The sequence below is a fragment of the Balaenoptera ricei genome, chromosome 14 (assembly GCF_028023285.1).
Source record: "Balaenoptera ricei isolate mBalRic1 chromosome 14, mBalRic1.hap2, whole genome shotgun sequence".
Taxonomy (NCBI): domain Eukaryota; kingdom Metazoa; phylum Chordata; class Mammalia; order Artiodactyla; family Balaenopteridae; genus Balaenoptera; species Balaenoptera ricei.
Genome location: NC_082652.1, coordinates 91579501 through 91604302, shown reverse-complemented (window position 1 = coordinate 91604302; position 24802 = coordinate 91579501). Strand labels below are relative to the sequence as shown.

Sequence of the window (24802 nt, the reverse complement as noted above, 5' to 3'; positions counted from 1 at the left end):
GGTTTACTAATTTTACATTTTGCAGGGAGAAGGTAAAACCTTTCTCCAGGGCAAGGGAACTTTAGCACAGCCTGACTTGACTACATCAGCTATTTATATTCAGGCAGACGGAGCTAAACCTGTGGAAAGACTATAACTTCATTTAAGGAAAACTATTCAGGAATGAACTTTAAATGCCTCTAAAATCGATATGGGAGGTTGGAGGCTTGGGACCTGGAAGTTTTCTTTCAATGCTGTATTCCTTCTTTGCAGTGCTATACTTTGATGGTTCAGAATCTTTCATGGTTGGGGAAGCATAGCAAATGTGAAGCACTGCTAAATGCAATCTGTACACCCCAGGCCCTTTTTTGAGGTCTAAACAGGGTATTGAACAGGGGAGTGTGGATCGAAGTTCCCATTTATTCCCCCCGAGTGAGAGTTTCTGTCTCATAAATACCTAGTGTGGTGGGCTTTCTTATTAAGCGGACGTGGGCCTGTCTCCCATCACAAACGCTGAAGGACACTGCCAGTCTTAATTTTGCTGTCTCTAATTTCAGATAAATAAACACATTTCTGCGAAAGTGGGAAGCAGAGATCGATGGCCCCTTTCTCGACCTTTCTGGTCCACGAGAGCGAGTCTCAGTGTCGTGTTGTCACATAGGCACCAGGAGACCTCCTCCAGGTGCCTGTCAGCATGTCTGGAAGTGGCGCGGAGGCTTCTGTGTGCAGATGGGCACGGGCTGGGCTGCGTTCACGGCCATCCAGTTACTCAAGGTGTCCCCCTGTTCTCAAGCTCAAGTCTGGAATAGGCCATGGTGCCTCTTGGGGAGAGGCTGTCCGGCAGGACAGAGGGAGCTAGAGATGACCAGGCGGTGGCCGGAAGCGTTCGGACTGCCCTGCGTTTATTCATACTTTTCTGTAGTTGCCTTGAGGGTCTGTGATGCATGTGGTTACCTTATCCAGGGAAATGCGTTTCTCCGGTAACAGAAAAATCAGGAATTGAATGTACTTACAGTTTGAACATGTCTGCAGATGCAGGAAGTTACTAAACTTCTGCTTTGAAAACGAGGCTGCCCGTCAGATTGCAAAAGATTTTTGAGGCTCAGACTCTCAATTGATTGGACGTGTCGTGTCTTTCTGAAGGTCACAGTCAGCACCGGGGCCAGGACCTGGCTTCTCATCCCCTGGCCAGCACCCTCTCTGAGCCAGTTGTAACTTGCAGTCCCTGGCGGAGAGGGGTCACTTCTGCCCCCGCTGCTCAGAGGGGTGGGCCTGGGCAGAGAGACTGGTGGGAGATGTCTGCTTTCACCTAAGCTGTGTGTTCTCTGAGGCGAGAGAAGCGGGACCAGCGGTCCTTACATTCCTCCCGGCCCCAGGTTCCAGGTGATGCTCCCCGAGACCCAAGGTTGCTTCTCGTGGACGCTACATCCCGGACCCCGAGGCCTCACGTCTGAGCCTCCGGCAGGCCCTGAACTGGCCTGTGTTTTAGCTTCTCCTTGGAAATCTAGTCCTCGGCCCCTGCCCCGCCTGCCCCCTTCGCGTGTCGCTGCAGGGTCCACGGGCTGGGGTCTGCAGGTTCCCTGGTCCTCTCCCCGTGGCCACAGCACGTGGTAGCTTCCTGTGCCCTTGAGAGTCTGACTTCAGATCATCCTGGCAGTGAGGGCCTTCATCCCCTCTGCCTTCTTTGTCCGCTTGCCCCCTGTTCCCCGCCATGGTCCCCTCCCCTGGGGCCTGCTGCCCTGCCAGGGCCGCCTCGCCAACTCCGTTCCCCAGCTTTGGGGTGCGCACCCCGAAGGTCCCCTGCGCCCTCTGGCTCTGCCGCAGCGTCTCCTCCTGTGCGTCTGCTGGAGCCCCTCCTCCGTCCCTGGTGCCTCGGGCTTGATTTCCCTGGAACCGACCACATGCACGGCCCCGCCTCCGCCCTCCCCGTGGGCTGAGCTTGCAGGGCCGAGTTGACCCACCGGGCGGGGTTCTCCTTCGGGTCCTCCTCACGCTGCCCGGGGCTTGTAGGGTGAAGCCCGTGTGAGGAGGAGGGTCCGCGTGTGGACAGTGGCCGTCGTGCAGGAGGCTGGGTGGTCTGGGCCGGGCGGGGGCCAACTGGGCGTGGAGGTGACGGGAGGTGGAGGAGGCCCTGGAGCCGCAGGGGAGGAGTGTCCCCCGGGTGATGTCACCGCCCCTGACTCAGCCGAGGGGCATCAGGGCCCCGGCGGGTGGCGGCAGCCACACAGACGAGGCCTGTGCCCGTCTTTCAGCAGGACCCTAACAGCAATTAATGTAATCAGTGTCACACATCAAGAATACGGAAGGAGCCTGAATTAATATTCGCTCCCAAGGGACCGCGGCAATTTCCAGCAAGGCGTAGACGAGTCACAGGGGACAGGGAGAGTCCGAGGAGCAGCGGTTGGAAGCCCGGGTCAGTTTTGAATCCAAAAAGCCTCTGTGCTTCTAAAGCTTGAACCCAGGGTGCAGTGAGCACGGGAGAGTATGGGCAGAACCGGGTCTCTGCAGTCCTCCCCGCTCCCCAGGCTTGGCACGTGCCTCCAGCTGCAGAAGCGTCTCCCTGCCTGGTCCTCCGTGGGCCTTCGCCCTCCCACCCACGTCTGTCTTCTCTGTTTCATCTTCTCTGTTCTGCCGTCTTTATTTCCAAGGTGTCCTCTTTTTTTTTTTTTTAATTTATTTATTATTTATTTATTATTTATTTATGGCTGTGTTGGGTCTTGGTTTCTGTGCGAGGGCTTTCTCTAGTTGCGGCGAGCGGGGCCACTCTTCATCGCGATGCACGAGCCTCTCACTATCGCGGCCTCTCTTGTTGCGGAGCACAGGCTCCAGACGCGCAGGCTCAGTAATTGTGGCTCACGGGCCTAGTTGCTCCGCGGCATGTGGGATCCTCCCAGACCAGGGCTCGAACCCGTGTCCCCTGCATCGGCAGGCAGATTCTCAACCACTGCGCCACCAGGGAAGCCCAGGGTGTCCTCTTAAATATCCAAGTGTGGAGCTCCACCCTCTGCTTCTCCCCAGTCAGAGCGAGACCCCCAGCTTCCCTGCCCGCCCAGCCCTTGCCTGGCCACCTCGGTGCTGTGTGACGTTAGCAATGTGCTTGCCTTCTCTGTGCCCTACTTGCCTTATTTGTAAAGTGGAGAGAATGACCATAATTACTTTACAGGGGAGATGGAATATGTGTTGAGCTCATGCCTGGCACCTGGCAAGCCCTCAGAACATGTTAGCTGTTGTGGCCTGTCCACTGAGTGGCAGCAGCCTCTGTGGGGTGGTGTTCAGGTGCCTGCAGGGAGATCTCGGAAAGAAGCCACAAGGACCCTCATGTTGCTCCATGGAGGCGGGTCCATCGTGTGGTTGGCTGGACCACACCAGGGGTGCTCGCATCTTCCTTTGTTTGGAGGGACCTGTGTCTTCCGCCTCTCACATGCTGGCCGTCTCTCTACTCTCTCTGTAGTTTTGTTTCAGTTATTTATTGTTTTGCAGATAGACAACATTTCCTTGAAATGAGACAGCCTTTGTAAAAGCATATGCTCTCTGATAAAATGTTTTATTTTGATTTTAATGGGTGATTAAATGGTTTTCTGCACAGCAAGCAAAGCAGTGTAATTTTATTTTAAATTCTGGACTAATTCTAGATTTGCAGAAAGTTGCAACAGTAGTTCAGAGCGTCCCATCTCCCCTTCACCCAGCTTCCCCTGATGCAACACCTTAGACAACATCAGTGCTGTTGTCAGGCCTGCAGGAACTGCAGTGGTGTGTTGCTAGGGGCTGACTTCCGGGCCCTGTTGGGATCCACAGTTCCGTGAGTGTCCGCCTTCTGCCCCAGCCGGGTTCCCCGCCGCATCTGGTGGTTACTTTTCTCCAGTTGTGATGGTTCCCTGGTCCTCCTTCGCTTCTCCTGGCCTTGGCACTTCCCAGGAGGACCAGTGCGGTGTCTCGTAGTTTGTGCCTCTGATTGGGTTTCTCTGATCTCCTCCTCCCCGTTAGACCTGGGCTGAGGGTTTTGGGAGGAAGACCACAGTGGAGGGAGGCTTTAACATCACATCACGTCAGGGGTCAGTCTTTTAAAAACTGACTTATGCTTCACGGTCTTTCCAGCTCTGCTTCCTTTGTCTTTTTTTTTTTTTTTTTTAAAGAAGATCAAGAGTCTTTTTTTTTTTTTTAAATTTTATTTATTTATTTATTTATGACTGTGTTGGGTCTTCGTTTCTGTGCGAGGGCTTTCTCTAGTTGCGGCGAGCAGGGGCCACTCTTCATCGCGGTGCGCGGGCCTCTCACTATCGCCGCCTCTCTTGTTGCGGAGCACAGGCTCCAGACGCGCAGGCTCAGTAATTGTGGCTCACGGGCCCAGTTGCTCCGCGGCATGTGAGATCTTCCCAGACCAGGGCTCGAACCCGTGTCCCCTGCATTGGCAGGCGGAGTCTCAACCACTGCGCCACCAGGGAAGCCCCCCTTTGTCTTTTACTGCTTAATGAATCTACAGATAAGGGTACAAAGCGCCTGTCGTCAAGGCGCTGGCCCTGAGATTCTCCCCTCTGACTGTTCAGCCGAATCTGGAACTTTCCTCCCAGGTGCCATGGGGCCTCACAGTCTCAGAGCCGTCCTCGACGTGGACTGGCTCCTTTGGCCCAAGGGAAATGGTTAATAGAGTTTTTAAATGGCCTCTTTCTTCTTTGAGTTTCCTTGACTAATGAATCACAGCCAAAGAGTAAAATCTTTTATATTTCCTCTCCCTGTTCACCTGCTGTGTCCAGGAACAGGGAGTTACCTCTGAACACACGTGACTCTGAGATATTCAGTCAAGGAAAAACCGTCAGAAAAAAGTTCATGCTTAGTTTTAAAAACTCAAACGTTGGAGACAAGTCATCCAGCTGGTGTGAGATGATGAAGAGCCTTTGGGCACCTAGAGAGCCTGGTCCTGGCAGGGGGCCTCCTGGTCCTGGTGGGGGCCAGGGCCTCTGCGAGGGCCCCTGGTGCTGAGGCGGCAGTGAATTCACCACCGAATGTCGTTCTTACACCCAGTGCGGCTTCTCTGCGCGCTGATGCTGCTTGGACGATGTCATCCTTTCTCCCTGGCCCTGCTGCACCGTCCTGAGGGGCCCAAGATACATCTCAGGTCTTAAAAGATTTGTCCGCTAAGTAATTTCTTTAAAAGGGGGGAAACGAAAGGAAACGTCTCAACCTCTTCACGAGTGAAATGACCAGGCCTGGGGTGCAGGAGAGGCCTTGCAGGTACCCTGCTGCGGGGCTCTGCACTCCTGGACCCCGGGGACCCTGGTGCCTCCCAGCAGCCCTTCCTGGACGCCAGCCGCTAGCTCGTGGGGTGTAGTCTGAGTTCCCGCTCCTGAGCCTGGGGATGCCAACACGTCACGTGATCATGTAAAGAAAGGGAAATTACCAGGAGCTCTTATTTCCAGGGATCCTCGCCTGCCTTTTTCCGTTTATAGAATAGTATGTTTAATTTATGATTAAGAAGATCGACTTGCATGCACTGCCTGTGGCTCATGCAGCAGAAATACTTCATTTTAGACTTTAAAAGATGTGTGCAAGTGCTGTTTTTAAAGCTCGCTGTCAGGTATCTACAGAAGCCCCTTTTGAACGCAGCGAGGACGGTAGCATGCCCCAGACTCCCGATCCGATGCTCTGCTTCGTCAACGCAGACCAGCAGGGCAGGATGAGGTATGGAGATACCCTGAGATCCGAGGTCCAGGACGAGCCGCCACCCGGGTGCGGTGTTTCTGGTGGAGCTCGACCTGCAGGGAAGCACAGTGTCGCTCAGGAAAGCACGTCAGTGGGTCTTCGTTGGTGATGTGTGACAGCCCGCATCGGCGGACAGTCAAGGTTATGAAACGAAAGGCCCTGTGCATTTGCAGCAGTTTATTTCCTTCTTAAAGAAAACCAATAGCAAACTTTTCTTAAAAAGATAATTATTGATACTGTAATACCAACCTTTGACCATTTCAGACTCTGAGAGGCCGGGAGAGTCCTGTCTCTTCCCCAGAGCACCAGCGTCAGATGAGGGGGCTTATTACTTCATTGAACACGTTCAGGGCAAGTCAAATTTGGTTCCATTAGAATTCCTTCCTATTTAATCCGTCGGACTTCCGTTTCGCAGACCTGGGATTGAGGGCAGGCTAAGCACCACGTTGTTACTTTGACCTTGGTGTGGGACTGCTTTTCCCGGCTTAGCTGGAAACGTGTTAAAAGGCGTTTGATGGTAAATAGAAGCATCACTGAGCACTGACACCTGATTGTGCAGCCCTCTCACCACCTCCTGTTTATTAGGACCGAAGGATCATAGAGTGAATTTGAGCAAAACTCTTCAAGACTTTTTCCCTGAGAGGCAGCTGTGTAAGCAGATCTGCAGAGCGTGTGAGGACTTTCACTTTTATTATCTGGGAAAGCGTTGCTGAAGGACATTAGTTTGCATAGGAGTAAGATTTTTTTTTTTTTTTTTTGCCCACATTTGCACAGCTTGCTGCTCCTGGGAAGGTATTTTTGGGCAGAGCGCTTCCGAGATGCAGAGAGCTGACCTTTCCCTGCTGGGAGGAGCCATCTCCGTGCAGAAAGCAATAATGCGATCATTTATAAACTTTGGGATGTTCCTGCTGCCATCTTTGGTTTTTATGGCTGGTCTTTAACGAGAGGGGCTGTAGGTCTTTCTCTGCACCCTGTGCGCCCCGACATGCGTGGCCTCATGCCTTTGTGGCTTCGGTGTTTCCAGCTAAACAGACATTCTAGATGCTTAAGTATGTTGGGCCTGCAGTTCCTGATAAGGAGATGTACGGTGGTGACACTCTTTTTCCTCTTTCTCCAGTAATCGTGTGGATTGTCCTTTGATTAAAGTCATGAAATGGTTTGATTTGAATTTGTACGAAGGAGTCTCTGGGTTTGAAGAATGGAAAGCTCAGGTGACATTCCTCCCCCAGGAGGATCCCACGCGGTGCCTGGCGTGGCGATGGGCAGGCATGGTCTCGTGACTCCGTGCTCTGGCGTGGCCACGGCAGGCTCACCGGCGAAGCCTGGATGGCCCTGCTGGGACAAAAACGCTCAGAGAAATAAGTTTAGAAGCCTGAAGGAAAATACTAAATGTGATTTTAATATGAAAGATATTACGATGCAAAATAGGGTGGAAAGGGAGAGCTCATACGTTTTCTTTCTGGATTTGGGGAAAATCACTGGATTTTCAGTGTCAGAGAAGGAAGAAGCAGACGTGGGATTTGCACCTGGAGCCCTTGGGGGCGGGGCGGGAAGAGGTGCCTTCTGGCATCTGCGTGCCTGGGGTGAGGGTGTGGGCCCTGAGCGGGGAGCCAGTGACAGCACGTGAGCTCCTGAGAAAACTGTGGACCCTTGTAACTCAACACGACGCAGATGCTCTTTTTGAAAGTTTCTTTGGCGTGGCTTTTCCGTAAGTGCTTGTGACATCAGGAATCAGAGCTACAAGGGGTAATTCACTAAATGATCTATGATTATGAAGCATCTGGAGCAAACGGTCCTGCACACGTGGAGAAGTGCAGTGTGCACACGTACTGGGTGAAACTGACCCACCATCAGTGGGTATCCTTTCTAACAAATAGCTGTGCTGAACGTCGGGACTTGAAGGTGAGTGAGAGGTTTACCTCCTCAGAAGAAAAGTGAGATTTCCTGTTTGTTTCCTAGTGAAGCCGTGTTTTCAGAGCGTGGCATGGGAAGGAATTATCCTGATTGATTGCAGGACGGGATGAGCGTCTTCTTGTGAAAGGAGCCTCCTTGTGTTAAAACAAAACAAAACAGAACACGTGGATTATTCCTTCTGCACATCATGCCTTAAAGAGAGCATGGTCTTACTCTCGGTTCTCATTTTGAAGGGTCTCCTGTCACTTGCTTAGCTTATTTAGTATAGTTTCCCTTGAGAGAGTTAAGAACTAGTTTGAGAAAACTCCCATTAACCGAGAAAGCAGTTAGGGTTTGCTTCTCTAAAATGCAGGCAGGTTCAGTTTAAGGAGAAAAAGCTTAAGTGTTTACAAATCCTGCAGCTCCTTACTGAGAACTTTCCAAGGAGGAAGTTCTAACATGCAAGGAACTTATGCAGATTTTTTCTTTGCCCCGCCCATCCCATGGTGTAATATGCACTGACCTCTGAATTCTTAAAAATAAGCATCTTTTGTTGCGTGTGTGGCGTCTTCCTGGCAGGTCTCCGTAACCTTCCCGTGAGCCCTGCCGGCTTAATTCAGTGGAAGGACAAGTCTGAGGCCCGAGTGTGGTGGCTTACCTCCCCGTGGCCTGTGCAGCCCCTGTAACTGGGCACCCTTAGTGCAGCAAACCCGTTTTGGAAAAAAAATAAAAGACAAAACTCATAGTAAATGTAAAACAAACCGAAAGCAGTTTTATGGTTTACATCTGTACGAATCACTTGCTCATATGATTTTTTTTTTAATAAATTTATTTTATTTATTTTTGGCTGTGTTGGGTCTTGTTGCACATGGGCTTCTCATTGTGGTGCCTGCCCCGTTGCGGAGCACGGGCTCTAGGCATGTGGGCTCAGTAGTTGTGGCTCGTGGGCTCCAGAGCACAGACAGGTTCAGTAGTTGTGGCACATGGGCTTCAGTAGTTGTGGCTCGTGGGCTCTAGAGCACAGGCTTAGTAGTTGTGGCACACGGGCTCAGCTGCTCTGCGGCATGTGGGATCTTCCAGGACCAGGGATCAAACCCATGTCCCCTGCATTGGCAGGCGGACTCCCAACCACTGCACCACCAGGGAAGTCCCTGCTCATATGATTTTAAGTGTAGAGCTGAGAAGCCAGCAGTACAGTAGACTCAGAAGTCACAGCCCAGGACTTCCCTGGTGGCGCAGTGGTTAAGAATCCGCCTGCCAATGCAGGGGACACGGGCTTGAGCCCTGGTCCAGGAAGATCCCACATGCCGCGGAGCAACTAAGCCCGTGCGCCACAACTACTGAGCCTGCGCTCTAGAGCCCGCGAGCCACAACTACTGAAGCCTGTGCTCTAGAGCCCTCGAGCCGCAACTACTGAGCCCTTGAGCTTAGAGCCTGTGCTCTGTAACAAGAGAAACCACCACAATGAGAAGCCCACGCACCGCAACGAAGAGTAGCTCACGCACCGCAACGAAGAGTAGCCCCCGCTCACTGCAACTAGAGAAAAGTCCGCGCAGCGGCAACGAAGACCCAACACAGCCAAAAAAACAAATAAATACAAATTAAACAAAAAAAAGAAGTCACAGCGTGTATCCACCCCCCAGTGAATCAGTGAGTGGAGACTGCATGGGGGTGTGTAACTAGGGTATAACTGGTCCATGGTTCTGAGGGTCCCAGTGGAGATGCTTGCACATCCCGGGGCACCCCTGGCTGACGTCACGATGTGCCTGTGTGTGTCTGAGGGTCTCGAGGCCCTGGGCTGGTCCCTCGTTCAGGGGAGCGGTGGTGCCTGGGGCGGCAGCTGAGGAACCTGGCAGTTTACGTGACTCGCCCCCGGACATCTAATCATCCTTCGATTTTGCCGCTGACCAGCTTGCACTCGGATATTTATGGGTAGAAAGAGGCTCGAGCTTTGGGCCTGTAGTTGAACGAGACCCCAAATGTGTTTTGCTCCTCTTGCCTACGAGTCCCACGCGATGGTCCAGACCCGGCTTTGGAGCGCGGTCCCTGAAATGGTAGAGCTGCTCGTCGCGGGTCCAGAAGGGCGGAAGGGTTTTGCTAGATGGAGGCTGGCTCGGCTGGCTCAGAGCGGGAGTTAAGGGAGCGGTGCTGTCGGCTGTGAGCCCGCTGCGGAGGGGAGGGGAGCCAGAACATCTTCCTCCAGGAACGAGGGCCTGTGACGGCGTCTCCGGTCACTGGGACCTGCGTCCTCCTCGAGTGAGGCGGGGGCAGACTGCAGTGACCCGCGTGCCCGGTCTCTGGTCGGGAGACGGGAGGTCAAGGCGGCCTCTGATCATCAGCCGTATTTATCAAGTAACATAACAGAAGCTCATTCAGACGATTGAGCTGGAAACGCATACTTCAGAGCAATTGCATTTTGTTTCGTTTCATGTGAATCCTGTGGGCAGGCCACGCATGTCCCGCTGTTTTCTCGCCCAGGTCTGTGCTCACGGGACACCTGTGTGTAGTCACGTGGCCCTGTTGTGCGACAGACTTGCGTTGACCTGTGTCCTGGGTAAACGACACGACGTTTATGGGTAACTGTCTCTTTCACCAAACAGGTGTTGGCAGGGTTTGTGTCAGTGAACTCTAAGGCCTGAGTAATTGTCCCTAACCTGGATGTCACAGCCCCTGAGAACACGAGAGCCGCCGCCCTGGCTTTTGGGTCACCTGCCTTCACCCCGCCACCTGTGCCCACGCGGCCCCTCACCTTGTCTGTTGGCACGACGCCTGCAGGGCTGCTCACAGCACCTGGTGGAACGGGGCGAGAAGGGCTTCCGGGCTTGGATGTGTAGCAGCGCGTGGAGGTGGGGGAGTGAAGGGGGGGAGGGGGCGCCGGTGTGGTGGAGCGGGCACCCCCAGCACCCTCCAGTATGGCCCTGGTTCCGGGCCGGAACCAGGCGGATGATCCAGCTGTGGTCGCCGAAGCGGGGTCCTGGTCTCCGGGTTCCCGGAAAATGTGCTCACTGCTCCCTCTCCACTCACCGCAGGCCCGCCCGGCGCTCGTAAAGCACGACGCTTCCCAAGTGATCCAGGCTGGGCTGCCGGCGGAGAAATTCGATTTCAAGTTTGATATCTTTTCTCTCCAGGGACGGAGGGGGCAGGAGCTAGGAGCTTTGGAATTCAGAAATGTGCCTGGTTGTATTTTATATTTACTGTTTCCAAAAGCTGTTGCTGGGTGAGATGCTGTGGCTTAGAAAAAGCCCGTGCTCTTCTCTTGCAAGATCATTTAGGATCACTTCAGGTGCAGAATTTTCTTAACCTTAGTAGCTGAATCACACAATAATGTTATTATGGGGACTGAGAGTGGAATTTTGCTTGTTTATTCTTTTATCCTTGCAAGGAAAGTATAGATGGTCTTTTATCTTCAGAACTTAGAACTTGCAGTGATGTGTCATTAACTGTGCTTGAAAATATATTTTTAGACAAGCAAGGCAGAATAAATCCGACAGCCATGTGATATCATGTTCTTGTCAAGAATTGCTCTTGGTAAACATTCTCTGATAGATCACTCTCCTGAAGAGGCTGAACTACCCAGCTGCTTTCAAAGGCGCTGCTTGGGTTAGTGATAAACCAGGTCATGTTACAGTAGGTATTGCTAGTCAGGGATCTGGAAAATTTAAACTGATTATGGTGTATGCGCTTTATCTAGTAAAGCATTTGGGGAAGAATTTGTCCTTTTATAATTTTGATCCTCTTACAGTATTGATTAGTGTTGGTACAATGGCAAACAAAGTCTTAAATAACTTCTTGCATGATATACCTTTCTGCTCTCCTACCAAAATGGATTCAATTCAATCAATTCCTGTATTCTTACAGGAAATGTTTGGTAAGCTGTTGCTTAGAATTTATTAAAATTGATTCTTGAAGTATTTATCTGCTGTGTGCTCTTCATGAAGGGATTTTTGGGGGCTGAGTTCTCTGCTAAACAGAACTACCTTGGAGGGTAATGTTTAACAGAATGGTTTATGGTTTACTGCACATAATTATCTCCTTCTGTATTCTTGGACACAATTCTTTCTTTTACTTGGTGGTGGGGACTTCAAGGTGCTTTCACAAAAAGCACAGAAGAAAGAGATACTATTTAATAGGTGTTAATTGCGATCTGTTTTCTTATACTGGGAGAGGAATGTTGGTTTTAGGTAAGAGGCTGGAAAACAGGTTGGTGTATGCATGTTGGAGGTGAATATTGCCCTTTGCTGTTGATTTACATGAAATAAAATACAGCTTATTTCTAGAAACAGATTTCAGTTAAAATATATTTACAGTCAGCTAATACACATTTCAAGGAAGTGTTCCATAGGAAATGCAATGCAATGTTTCTGCCCATGACTATTTTGTTTTCACTGCTGGTAATTTCTAAACAACAAAAAAAATTAAAAACAATTTAAATTGGACACCGAATTGGTGGCAGTTTCTACACGTTTGGGGTTAGGCTGAGTAAAAACCTATAAGCCACTTTTAAACGGGATTTTTCCCTGCTGTTTATCTAAGGCCTTCTGGTGTTCCATGTTTGTTTAAAAAAAAGAAATTGATGAGTCTTCATTTTCTCTGGTGTTCCCCGAGTTTTCAGTGTTTCTGAATTAGTGGAAACGTTGGGTTTCATCATCTTGGTGCAGGATGGAAAAAGAGTGAAAGTAAAAACTTGTGCTTTTGTGGTTCCCGTACTGAATAGCAAGTGATTTTCTTCTATTTTTGTAAAGCCCCTCGGTGACGACAGATTTCATGGAGCCGCCCAGTTTGGGGGAGATGCAGTTCTGAGCTTCTGGAAATGCGGCTCTTAATGGAAATGTTGACAAGATCATTAACTACGCGGGCAGTGCTGGCCCCTCCAGGAAGCTGGATTTACTGCCAGATCTCAGCTCTTTGTGGTGGACGTGGGGCTCCAGCAGGACACCTATCTGCAGAAAATTACAGAGCAAGCCCCTGCTCCTGTGACTTTTCTTTTTTTCCGGCTTTGTGAAGTTTCCTTTTGTAAGGACAAATAGATTGATAAGGCCACTACTTAATATGAGACTTAGGAACTAGTAAATAACAAGTATCAGTAATGTATTCATTTTGGAGAGCAGGAGAAAACGCAAGTAAAGGGATGCTTCTTTTCTTTTGAGATTAAACAAAATCCATTGCCTTTATTTCCACGTGGATGCCTCTTTATTAAGTCTCCATAACCATTTTGGATTTTCCAGGATATGGAAACGCACTCTCCCCTGTTTATTCTTGGCCTTTTCTGAATGTGATCAAGAATTGTATTTGTGTATTCATCTGCTTTTGTTGTTCCCCTGTAAGGTAGGATTTTACTACGAATTTTTGTATTTTAGTAAGGACGTGTGGGTAGCTTATATATTAATGTTAATTTATATTTTCTTTAGCAAGTATCTCTGTATACTGTCTTTACTGTGAGGAAATGTTCTTCTCTCTGGAGCTAAAGATGGCCTCTCTCTCTGCTCCACCAGGAATTTACTGGGCTTTTGACAAATCGTGGTAAACAACTTCATCAAAGATAACCTACTTGTGGAATAATGGTTAGGTCCTCTCTGCATTTCTGCTGTAAATGGAGCAATGATTCCAAAGCTGTGGTCTGAGGTACAGAATGGAAGAGAGTCCTGCTTTTAAATGATCGCGGAGTTTGCGCAATAAACCCTTATTATGGACAGTTAGTTACATTTGGGGACTCGTGTTGGCACTCGCGTTGATTTATTTGGGGGTGTTAAATAATTTAAAGGAAACCTTTGTTTTGGAAGATGGACTTTTGTCACCACTGTGTCCGTGCTTTGTTCACATCACCTGTGTCCTGAACAAAGCGTTTTTGAGGTTTACCTTTAAAACGAGTGCTTCTGGCAGAAAAGTCCGAGCACGGTGTCCTCTGGCTGCTTGGAAACAGGTCTGCCGGGTCCGCTTGAGCGTCCCCCGTACTCTGGGACAGCGGGTTTGTGTCCTTCTGCCCAAGTGAGGGAGGCGGGGTGGACTCGCCCGTGGACGTTGGCGCTTCTGGTCGCTCGCGTTCCTTTCTCCTTGTGAGATGGAAACGGGGTCTGCTCTATAATGGATTATTGATTGGCTCTGCCATCAGCGCCCTGGCTCTCCAGGCAGTGAATGCACCACTTCATGGGGCGGCTCGGACCCCGTCTGGGGCCTATAAGCCTGGGATTGTTAATCTGGGGCAGATTGGTGAGTGGGGAGAGGAACTCCTCATTGTTGTTGTGGAATTTCTCCCCATTTGTTCACAGAATGGGCTTTTGTCTCCGCAGTAGATAAGCTTGTGCAGGATGTTAATGGTGTATTTTAATTCGTGGCTCATAAGACCACAGTGTCACTGGGAAGGCCCATTGCATTGTCTGCTGGAGGACAAACGGGCAGTATGTGAAACTGACGGCAGCACCCACGGGCCCTGCAGCCTCACTGCCTCACGGCCGCCCTCAAGAGGCCACTTTTTAAATTTTATGACCTGCCTTCTGGGGCCAGAATATCCTGTAAATATCTTGAGCCTTCTATCTGCCCTGAACTGTTTTCTTTGTAAGGGCATCTTCCCCACAGCACCGATTCCCCACATTTCCTGAATGCTCCTGTCTCCCCCGCCCCCGGGACAGTGGCCCCGCTGTGGGCTCAGCCCCCATCCCTCTGACTCCCGGAAGCCCCCCCTCTGCCCCGGTGACCAAGGGAGAGAGAAGGAGAGAGACCACAGGGCGTCAGGGAAGCCAAACTATCTCTTAGTATCATGATGTGGTTAATTAATGAACTAGAATTGAAGAGACATATTTGACAAACAGCACGCGCATCAGGCTTTGCTTCTGTCGACAGAAGGGCAGCAGACCCAGTGTGGGAAACGCCCCTTCCAGCTTTCCTGCAGCCCCTCGTGCCCCCCTGAGGTCTGCAGTCTGGTTTGGGTCCCTTTAAAGAAACTTGCACAGTTGTTTTGTTATGCAGATTACTCTAAATATTAGAGGTTATTTCAAAAAAAAAAATCAGCCTTCTGATTCCTTTTCCAGGATATGACTTCGACAGAACTGACTTCGATGGTTTTGAGGAAATCAGTACAAAACCGTTTGGCTTTTGCTTTGTGTTGGTTTACTTCACAGAGCAGAAAATGGCAAGATTTCCTGTAAAGTCAGAGCCATGCTTACTGTGTAAAAATACAGGATGTTCTACCTTTTCCCCCTGACAACGCCACATTTAGTTGGTCAGAAAATGATTGTTTAAACTGGGGAAGATAAACCCCGGCAGCTTTACTGGATTTTTGCCCTGGGACGCGATGGGAGGATCTTCCCGAGCGCCCATGTCTTCATGGCTGCTTCATTTTGGCTGCGATGGCTGACTTTGCACCGTCAGCACCAAGGCTGGGCCCCGTAGAGCTTTGGGGAGATCCCTTGAATGTCTCCGGGGGCAAGCCTCTGAAACACCAGCAAGCAACCTCTCAAAATACTGCTTTCCTGTGGACAGTTTCATATTATTCAGATGATTTTTCTTTCTTTGACTTTCAAATACTAGAATTTAACAAAAGGTAATTTTCCCAAAGTGCATTCCTTAGAGACTTTTGAGCTTCCTGGGGGCCTGGAGAGGGGGAGGGGAGGGGAGGGTTGGGGGAGGGCCCATTGGGCTGCCCCAGAGCAGCTCTGCTTCCCTTTGTGCTACTTACTGGAGTTGCAAGTGGGAGTTAATTTTTTAACTTCTTTTGTGAAAAACATCCAAAACCCATAAAAATGGAAAGAGTAACTAATGAACATCTATACGCCCACCATCTAGCCCTAGCAGTTGTTAACATTATGATATATCTGCCTTCTCCTCTCTTTTGTAAACCATCTCTAAAATATTTCATTACATATCTCCAAAAACTAAGAAAGTTCTCCTGTGTTACAGACCTAACGAAAGTAATAGTAATTCTCAAATATGGTCTAATATCCAGTCTATATTAAAGTTGACTTTGTATGGAGTCTGGAGCTGGGACAGGTTTGAACTTGTGTGCTGTGGATGGTGATAGCTGTTCGTGGAATACTTTGTAATTGTATTAAATAACCTGTGTGGTGAACCTGTCAGGGCCCAGTGAATACATACAGGTTACTGGTTAGCCATTTCTAACATAGTTTCCTAAACTATTATTTCCTCCTTTTGAATTTATTAAACCAACAGTGTCACTGCCAGTGACTAGGTATCTTTGGGTACGGCACTGACATTCATTCATTTATTTAGCAATTATTAATTTATAATAATACCTACCATATATTGGCCATTTGCTGTGTGCTCAACATTGCACCTTGCATGCATTACTTTAAATCTCACAAAAATACTGTAATAATAGTTCCCATTGCCATCGTTTACATTTTAGAAATGCAGAAATGGACTGGGGAACTGAGAGGTTGAGACACTTGCTCCCGGCCACACAGCTGATCCCAGGGAGTGGCAGAACTGAGTTTGGATCTCGGGTAGCCTGACCTCGGAGCTCACGGTCTGGGCCACCTCTCATGGTGCCGTGATGCCTCCTTCCTGCTTGGCCCTGCGCTGGTGTCAGGACTCAGTGGTACTTGGTGGGTCTGCCTTCACAGAGTAGGTTGCCTCACACCCGAGTGACCAGTTAAAGAAGCGGTAATAGAAGCATGTCCAGGCACGAGCTGGGATAGGGCCAAGGCTGGGGAGTGGGGACTGTGTGCCTGACCCGGTCACAGGGCAAAGGGGGTCAGGAAGGGTCTCTTAGAAAGACCACACCTGAGAAGGTGGACGGTGGGTGGGACCCGCACACCTGAGGGTTCCGAGGTGGGAGTGAATGGACATCCAGCTGGGGTGCGGGGCAGGTGCACGGCCATTGGCTGGGGGCCCAGGGACCCCAGCAGTATGGGGGTTCAGGGCCTTAAAAGCCCCCTTGGGGGAGTTCGGGCCTCATCTTCAGGGTGTGAAAAGCCTGTGAAGGGTTGAAGAGGTCGCCCAGCTCTGCATTTGGGAAGATGATCTTGGTTTGCGATGAAGGGGAGCGTGTGGATTCAAGTGTGAATTGGAGGTCCAGCCAACAGGATGATGGGGTTACCCCTGGGTCTGGGTGAGAGGGCTGGGGGTTGCTCTAAAGGCTAGTTGGGCTCACAGCCACCTGGGTTTCCCTGGGGAGACCCGGCCACCCTCGGCCAGGGCAGGTCATCACTTCCCTCCCTGCTCTGCTGCTGTTCTCTGTGAGGTTACGTGTTTCTTTCTGACGTCTGGGTCCCTCGAAGCCAAGCCTGTTGCTTAGTTATCCGAGCCCTTAGGCCCCATAAGTGGCCTGGCGCCCAGTAGCTCTCAGGGATTGTGATGAAACCCTCATGAACTCGCCCCGCGACCGTGCCGTGTGGCTTCCACTGTGGGAGCTGTCACGGGAGGGCGTGTGGGACGATGACGGACTGTGGTCCCACGTGGGTTCTTACAGATCTGACAGCTTCATCACAGGGCTTTTCCTTCTGGTGTGTGTCCTGGATCCCAGCCCTGCAGGGCTTGTTCTGAAAGGAGTTACTGTCGGCAGGTGGAGTTAACCAGGTCCTTGGAGCTGTTTCACAAGGTCACCAGGGATGCTGCAGGAAGTGACTTTCCTGCCTTCTGTTAGGTCCGAGACTCAGTTCCCAGGGTCCTCACTTACAGAAGTGAGTTATTCGTTAAAACCTTTACCCACAGATTAAATGTATCCCAAATCCAGTGAGTGTAAGCAGTCTTGAGAAAGTCAACTTATTTCATTTGTGCTGTGCAGGCATGAAAAGAAAGAATCTCTCTAAGGAATGGCAGTGCCCTTACATATATGCATTTAGACCTGGTGCTTTATTTATTTATGCCCTCACATGATGATGTCTTAAAGTTTAGCTACATATTTTATTTTCAAAACGTTTATATTTTGCCCTCTCTTAAACCCCTCCCCCATCTCCATGATAATGCATTTTATGTTATGAATACAGATGTATATTTTCTGTAATAAACATTTTACTTTTTCCTGTTGTTATAATTGTTATCATAAAATTATATAGGCAATATATATAAATATGTAATATGAAATTACCTAAATTTTTCAAAAAGAAACTTATTTCCAAAATGATGGAAGGCATTTTAAAAAGTAGTTTCAGACTGTTTGTCACATCCCTATGAGACACACACACACAGAGATGCATTGGAAATCTATTTTAAAACCCTAATCAGCAAGCCATTTTTATGCCTAAACAATTAAATTACAGGCTTGTCTGGCAAGTTCCCAATTACAGCCTTGGAAAAAGTTTGTAATATAATAACAACAAAACTGTGGTTCATTATGGGCAAAATATGATTCAAATGGGGCTGTGCTTTATGTGTGTATGTACATGGGTCATACGCCAGCTGAAACACACATGTGTGGATTTTCTCTCCCCTCTACCTCCTAATATTTGTGTTGCCAGAAGACTTTCTTTAATCGCTCTGGTCTGAGTAAAAAGCTAGCATTTACCTACACGTTCTGTAAGGCTAGGTATCTTTAGGTTAATGTGTTTCAGGAAAAGTTGGAACACCAAGTCGCACTCGGCGTGCGTTTGCCTGTGAGAATAAAATAGGGGCAGCTCGGTACCGGAATGTATTTGGCTGAAACCAGGTAGTGTGACACTTTATCACGGGGCGGTGTTTGCATGAGAACCTCTCACCAGCAGAGACCCCAATCAGTGTTGACAAACCATCTGAGACCCTCCTGGCTCACAGAGGCTGGTGGGCTTTTTTTTTTTAAAGGATAGCAGATCCAGTTAGTGCTGTGGGTTATGGGGCTAATAAGGTTCCCCTACGTCTTCTAACTGGGGCAGCTGCCCCGCTGCATTTTCACGTTGGAAGTTCTGAGGACCCCATTCTTGTTCTTTTGGGGAAAAAGCATTTTTGCCTGCAGCTGAAAAGAATGATCACGAAGATCTGTTGATTTGGCCACTGACTAAGGAAAGCCAGTTGTGGGGAATTCCTTTTTGACTGTTTCTTTAAAGGTTTGCAAGAAACTTTGTGGGTCGACTGTGGGCTTCAGGAAGGGGGCCACTTAGTGGCCTCTTTCAAGTGGAGCCAGTTTTGTTGATGTTATGATTTCCTTAAGATAATGGTATTTTGAGCTTAAGTGGTCATTACCCTTATGGTATGTTTCCAGTTTTCCATTTTCCCCCTCCAGATATTTTTAAGTTCTTTAAAAAGACATCCCCTGTCATTCTCACAGGGATTGACAGCAGGGCTCAGGGTTGAAAGATGGGGGTGGGCAGAGAAGTGGAAAACAAGAGAGAAAGAAGAGCTGGTAGTGCTGATTCATGGGCACCCTGAAGGCCCTTGCTTGAGAATTTTCCTGTAAATTGCAGGGCTCTGCTGCCTTTGCGAGCTTTTTTTTTTTTTTTTCTTTGCGAGCTTTTAAGCAAGTTTTGCAGGAAGCCCGAATAAGAAATGAAAAGTATATTCTCTAGTGTTTGGGTTTCTTGAGGGGAAGTGTCTAGGCTTTGGCTGGGGGTTTGGGGGTGTTGGGGAATCAGAAATTTTACACATCAAGGCCGTAATGAGGAAATGGGATGTGGGTTTCTCTGGTAGCAAAGATGGCAGCGCTAAGCCTTTTTAAATGTGCAGAAGAGACTGAGGTCCCCCATGAGAAGAAGGGGGGGGGGCTGTGCTCACGTCTGATCCTCTTTGCACTGTGCTCTGGGCTCGCCCAGCCGGGATGCTACCTGATAGTAGAAGCGAGGCCCCGATGGGCAGGTGTTCTATTGTCTGTGGTCACGCTCTGCACTGTGACAGGGGGTCTGAGTGGCACTCGGAGGAGGTGCCTTGCAAGGGGCTTCGGTGTCACACGGCTTCCTCATGTCCCTTCCTGACTCCCGGCACCTGACAGGTGAGGGCACGCCTGGGTGTGAAGGACACCTCCTGAAATTCGCACGCTGGCAAACGGGGGACGCGACTCCCGGGCTGGGCTCTGCGCCACACCTGGACGGCACGGAGGTGGGGTCTCTGTGCGGATCCCCAGCGCAGCTTCTTGGCTTCGAGAGCCCTTAACTTTCTACGGCCCCCGGCAGTGCCCCAGGTGGCAGGGAGAGTAGCAGAGAAGGAAGGAAAGCTCACACAGCGTGTTTTTGGTGATTTGAACAGCTCTTCTCACTTGACAATTTCATTTTATTTCCAGGTGCATTTGTAGGTTGCCTTTTATGAACCTTAGCTAGCTGAACGTTCATGCTCCGTGAATCTTGTCTTCGTGGCCGGGTTTCGGATGTTTAATTCCCGTGAACTGGAGAAGTTCTGACATTTAACATCCTTTATGAACCAACTTAGTGGTCCAGTGAAGTCTGTCAAAATACTTCAGAGACACCAATTTCTGGTGTTTTAGTTGTTTTTTCCTCTGTAAATTTATTCTAGACGGTTCTTTAAACTCGGAAGGTTTTTGTACCCAGATTAGGTCACTAAGTTAAATGTAAATAGTATGTTTCATTTATATTTTTATATATTATATCAAATTCAACATTTGGGGGACTGAAATAAGCCCTGGGATGGCAGGGGATGCATGCAAATCATTTGTCTCATAAAATCATCGCGAATAATATGCAGCCGTCTAAGACCAAAACAGCTCAAAAAAACAAATTAGCTTAAATTGTCATGAAGAAGTGTTCTTATTCACCTCATTTGTTTATCCAGGTTTAGGGGAGATTTTGTTTATTTTATTGGGAGTTTCCCGTCTCACCTCTCTCTCCCTCTCTCCTGGGGTGTGGGAGTGTCTCTGTACCCATTGGCGTAAAGAGTTAGGAATATCTGTGAGCAGCTGTGCTTCCCGTTGCTTTCCAGAGGTTGTTGCTCAGACTGAGCTGGTTTCATTAGGTGCCTGGGAAACTTGCTAGCATGAGGCTTTCTCGAAAGAAGTTTGAGAATACATCATCTAAATGAGATTTCTGCCTCTGGCGTGGGTCTCCGGGAGGAGGCATTTGGAGAACAGGAGGTGTGTTGTTTTTTCAGAAGGCGTCTGTCCCTTGTGGTGAGTGGAGGAATAGAGTGTCATCTGTTGGAACCCCTGGGGATGTTTGGGTGACACCCTCCCGCCCCCTGCCTTCCACCATCGGCATCCTTCTCTGAGTCGGCTCCGAGGAAAACATGGCAGGTCGGACCACCCAGAGCAAACAAGGCTTTGCTGCCTGGCCTCGTCTCTGAACAAACGATGTGCATTGTACACTGTCTGCTTGACAACCAGAAACACATGGCTTCTTCACATCTTGTTGCTTTTCAAACATGAGTTCTTAGTGTGCATGAGATTGAAACTTTGTAAAAAATGTGGCTTCCTTTCTACATGTTATAGCTTTTTTAAAAAAGAAAATGTGTCCATCTGGGTGCCTCTCTGTGCAAGTCTGGAGCCCCCAGTAGGGAGACCCTCAGAATCATTAACTTAGTTACTTCTGTTGAGAGATAAGAAGGATAAACAGACTGGGCCGCAGGGGCCTGTGTGTGCGGCCGTTCTCCCCACTGCCCCACCCCTGCTTGCTTTTTTTAAAAAAAAATTTTTCATTGAAGTATAGTTGAATTACAGTGTTGTGTTAATCACTGCTGTACAGCAAAGTGACTCAGTTATACATATATATATATACCCATCAAAATACCGTCCAGAAAGACACTTCAGCTCTCACATCCCTCTGGTCAGCTGACTGTTTTCTTTATTCTCCTTATCGTGAGTCAGATGGGAACTCCTGAGATAGCCGCTTGTCGGTGTGAACTGTCTTGGGCCTGTTGGGCCGTTGACAGGCATCTGGGCTCGCTTCCTTGCAGCCCAGATCGTTGCCCGACGCGTGCCAGGCACAGCGCTGGGCAACCCCGTCCACTTGCCCTTCGCCGGTGCACCGGTGAGGGAGACGCCCAGGCGTCTGGAGGAGCAGCCCGGAGCTGCCCCGGCCCCTCATTCTCCAGGGGGTGGACGAGCATGAGAGCGACAGTGACTACACAGTGTGACCCCTGCTCCTGCTGGGCTCAGACCCCGCCTCCCACGTGAGGACCTGCCGGGGGTCGGGAGGGTGTCTGCACTGGGGTAGGACTCGGCCCCACGGCCAGTGCAGGAGAGAAGGGACAGGACCAGGCCGGGAGGGGCAGTGTGAGGCCGGCCGAGGAGTCTAGGCTTTATCTAAGAGGCAGCGAAGACCGAACGTCGCGGTGGAAACGGCCTGGTGGTCACACAGCCCTGGGAGTGGTGTCCGTCGGGGCAGCTGGCGTGGGCCGCCAGGTGCTAGAGCAGCAGATTCAGGCCCAGGTCTGGAAGGACCTCAGGGTTCTGCCCCTGCCCTTCGCGGCCTTTCTTTCACTAAATCATCTGTTTCACCGAGACACAAAGATACATTTGTAAAGCGCCTTTTCGGGCTGTGAACGCCCTCTCGCAGCTCACGTGTCCTGCACGTGCCCCCGCGTTTTGCCGTCCTCCGCCTGGCCTGTGTCTTTGTCCTTCATTCTCAGACGCGCTCGTGTCCCTTGCACTCCCACGAACTCCCTCACCACAGTCTTTCATTAAAGATTGGATATCTTTGATAAAAAATTATTCTGGTGCGCAGTCATTTACAATGATTTATTTTAACGATTTAGCACACAATTATTATCAGTCATTAATTGTTTAATTACTGATTTTTTAAAGGGAAGCAGCTGTTTGTACGTCTGTTTAAACTTTCATGGATGCTTCCTTTCTTTCATTTGGACGGGATTGGCTTTCTGAAGGAGCGTGCAGATCGCTGTCCGCGGATGTTACCGGGCCCCTGTTTATGCGGGGAAACCTGGCTCCTAAGATCTCCGTGTCTTTTCTGTTCCAGGTCCTTGCTGCCCTCTGCCATGCTCTCCAGGTAAGACATGCTCCTCCGCGGGGCAGGCGCTCTTCTGCAGCCGGCAAGCGGGAGGCTCGCCTGAACATGGAGAGATAAGACGCAGGCCCGCGTGACCGAGCGTCGTGCCCGCCCCGGCCGGGCGAGCCCTCGTCGTCGAGATGGACCGCCCCCGAGAGGCCGAGATGGAGCTGAGAAGGGGCCCCAGCCCACCCAGGGCCGGCAGGAGCCCCGAGGCGGACGGGGACAAGGCGCTGAGCCACAGCTGCTGCATCTGCGGCAAGAGCTTCCCCTTCCAGAGCTCTTTGTCCCAGCACATGCGCAAGCATACGGGCGAGAAGCCCTACAAGTGTCCCTATTGCGACCACCGGGCTTCCCAGAAGGGCAACTTGAAGATCCACATCCGCGGCCACCGCACGGGGACTCTGATCCAGGGCCACGAGCCCGAGGCGGGCGAGACGCGCGTGTCCGAGGGCCTGGACGGCTGCGCCAGCCCCACGAAGAGCACCTCGGCCTGCAACAAGATCCTGAACGGCGCCACCCAGGTGGACAGCGGCAAGATCCTGCTGAGGAGCAGCAAGAAGGAGGCGGAGGGGGCGGCGTGCGCGGCGGAGGAGGCCAAGGCGGCGGCGGCGGCGGCGGCGGCGGGGCAGTGCTCCTTCTGCAAGAGCAAGTTCGAGCGCAGGAAGGACCTGGAGCAGCACGTGCACCAGGCGCACAAGCCCTTCAAGTGCCGGCTGTGCAGCTACGTGACCCTGCGGGAGGAGTCCCTGCTCAGCCACATCGAGAAGGACCACATCACGGCCCAGGGGCCCCGCGGCGGCGACGCCTTCGCAGAGAACGGCAAGCCTGAGCTGCCCCCCGGCGAGTTCCCCTGCGAGGTGTGCGGCCAGGCCTTCAGCCAGACCTGGTTCCTGAAGGCGCACATGAAGAAGCACAGGGGCTCCTTCGACCATGGCTGCCACATCTGCGGCCGGAGATTCAAGGAGCCGTGGTTCCTGAAAAACCACATGAAGGCGCACGGCCCGAAGGCGGGGAGCAAGAACAAGCCCCGGAGCGAGCTGGACCCCATCGCCACCATCAACAACGTGGTGCAGGAGGAGGTGATCGTGGCCGGCCTGAGCCTCTACGAAGTCTGCACCAAGTGCGGGAACCTGTTTACGAACCTGGACAGCTTGAACGCGCACAACGCCATCCACCGCCGGGTGGAGGCCGGCCGGCCGCGGGCCCCCGTCGGGGAGGGCCCGGCGCCCGGCCCCGCCGACTCCCAGCAGCTCTTCCTTCAGTGCCTGAACCTGCGCCCGGCGGCCGGCGCGCCCGCCCGCGGGCAGGCCGGGCGGCGCGTGGCCGAGCTGGACCCGGTCAACAGCTACCAGGCCTGGCAGCTGGCCACGCGGGGCAGGGTGGCCGAGCCGGCCGAGTATCTCAAGTACGCGGCGTGGGACGAGGCGCTGGCTGGGGACGTGGCCTTCGACAAGGAGCGGCGCGAGTTCATCCTGGTGAGCCAGGAGAAGCGCAAGCGCGAGCCCGAGCCCGGCGCGCAGGGGCCCCCACGCAAAAGAGCGGGCGCGCCCGGGGACCCCGCGCCCGGGCCCCCGGACCCCCGGCCGGCCGCGCGCCCCAGCCGCCGCGCCACCGCCGCCCCCGCCGGCCACGGCAAGTCGTCCGAGTGCTTCGAGTGCGGCAAGATCTTCCGCACGTACCACCAGATGGTGCTGCACTCGCGGGTGCACCGCCGCGCGCGCCGCGACCGTGACCGCGACGGCCCCGGGGACCGCGCGCCCCGCGCCCGCTGCGGCTCGCTCAGCGAGGGCGACTCGGCCTCGCAGCCCAGCAGCCCCGGCTCGGCCTGCGCCGCCGCCGACTCCCCGGGCTCCGGCCTGGCCGACGAGGCCGCCTACGAGAGCGGAGAGGAGGGCGCGGCCCACCCTGCATCAGGTGAGCGCGTGCGCCCGGGTGGTCCAGGCGCGGGTACGGTGGGCTCGGGCGGTCCCGGTCCCGGTAGCCCTGTGCCTGGATCGCCTTTGCCCAGGTATCCCACGTCCAGCTGTCTTGGGTTCAGGTAGCTCTGTGTCTGGGTCGCCCCATAGCTAGGTGGCCCAGGTCCAGGAAGCCCTTGCTCAGATAGCTCACGCTCAGGTGGTCCAGGCTCAGGGAGCTCTGTGCCCGATGGCCCTGAGCCGGGGAAGTCCAGGCCCAGTAGACCGCCGCCCCGTGGCCCAGGCCAGGTAGTCCTGGTTCGCCCATCAGCCATGCCCAGGTAGTTGAGGCTCAGGTAGCCCTGTCCCCGGGTGACCCAGGTCCAGCTAACCCTTAACCAGGATCTCATGGGCAGGGAATGTGGGCTCAATTAGCCCTGTCCCCAGGTGACCCGGCTCCCTGGTTTCCCAGGCCCACATAGTCTCGGTGCTCAGGTAGCTTCCTACTTAGGTGGCGCTACA

At 51.7% G+C, this 24802-nt stretch overlaps 1 protein-coding gene across 4 annotated transcripts in view; it reads left to right on the top strand.

The window, feature by feature from the left end:
- The window catches only part of ZNF516 (zinc finger protein 516), a 113699-nt gene that overhangs the window by 24336 nt on the left and 64561 nt on the right, over window positions 1-24802 (top strand). For all 4 annotated transcript variants that reach the window (XM_059893596.1, XM_059893598.1, XM_059893595.1 and 1 more), the window contains exon 2: window positions 22353-24299. In XM_059893596.1, coding sequence (XP_059749579.1) covers window positions 22523-24299 — 1777 coding nt within the window. In that variant the 5' untranslated portion in view covers window positions 22353-22522. The remainder of the gene's footprint in view (window positions 1-22352; window positions 24300-24802) is intronic.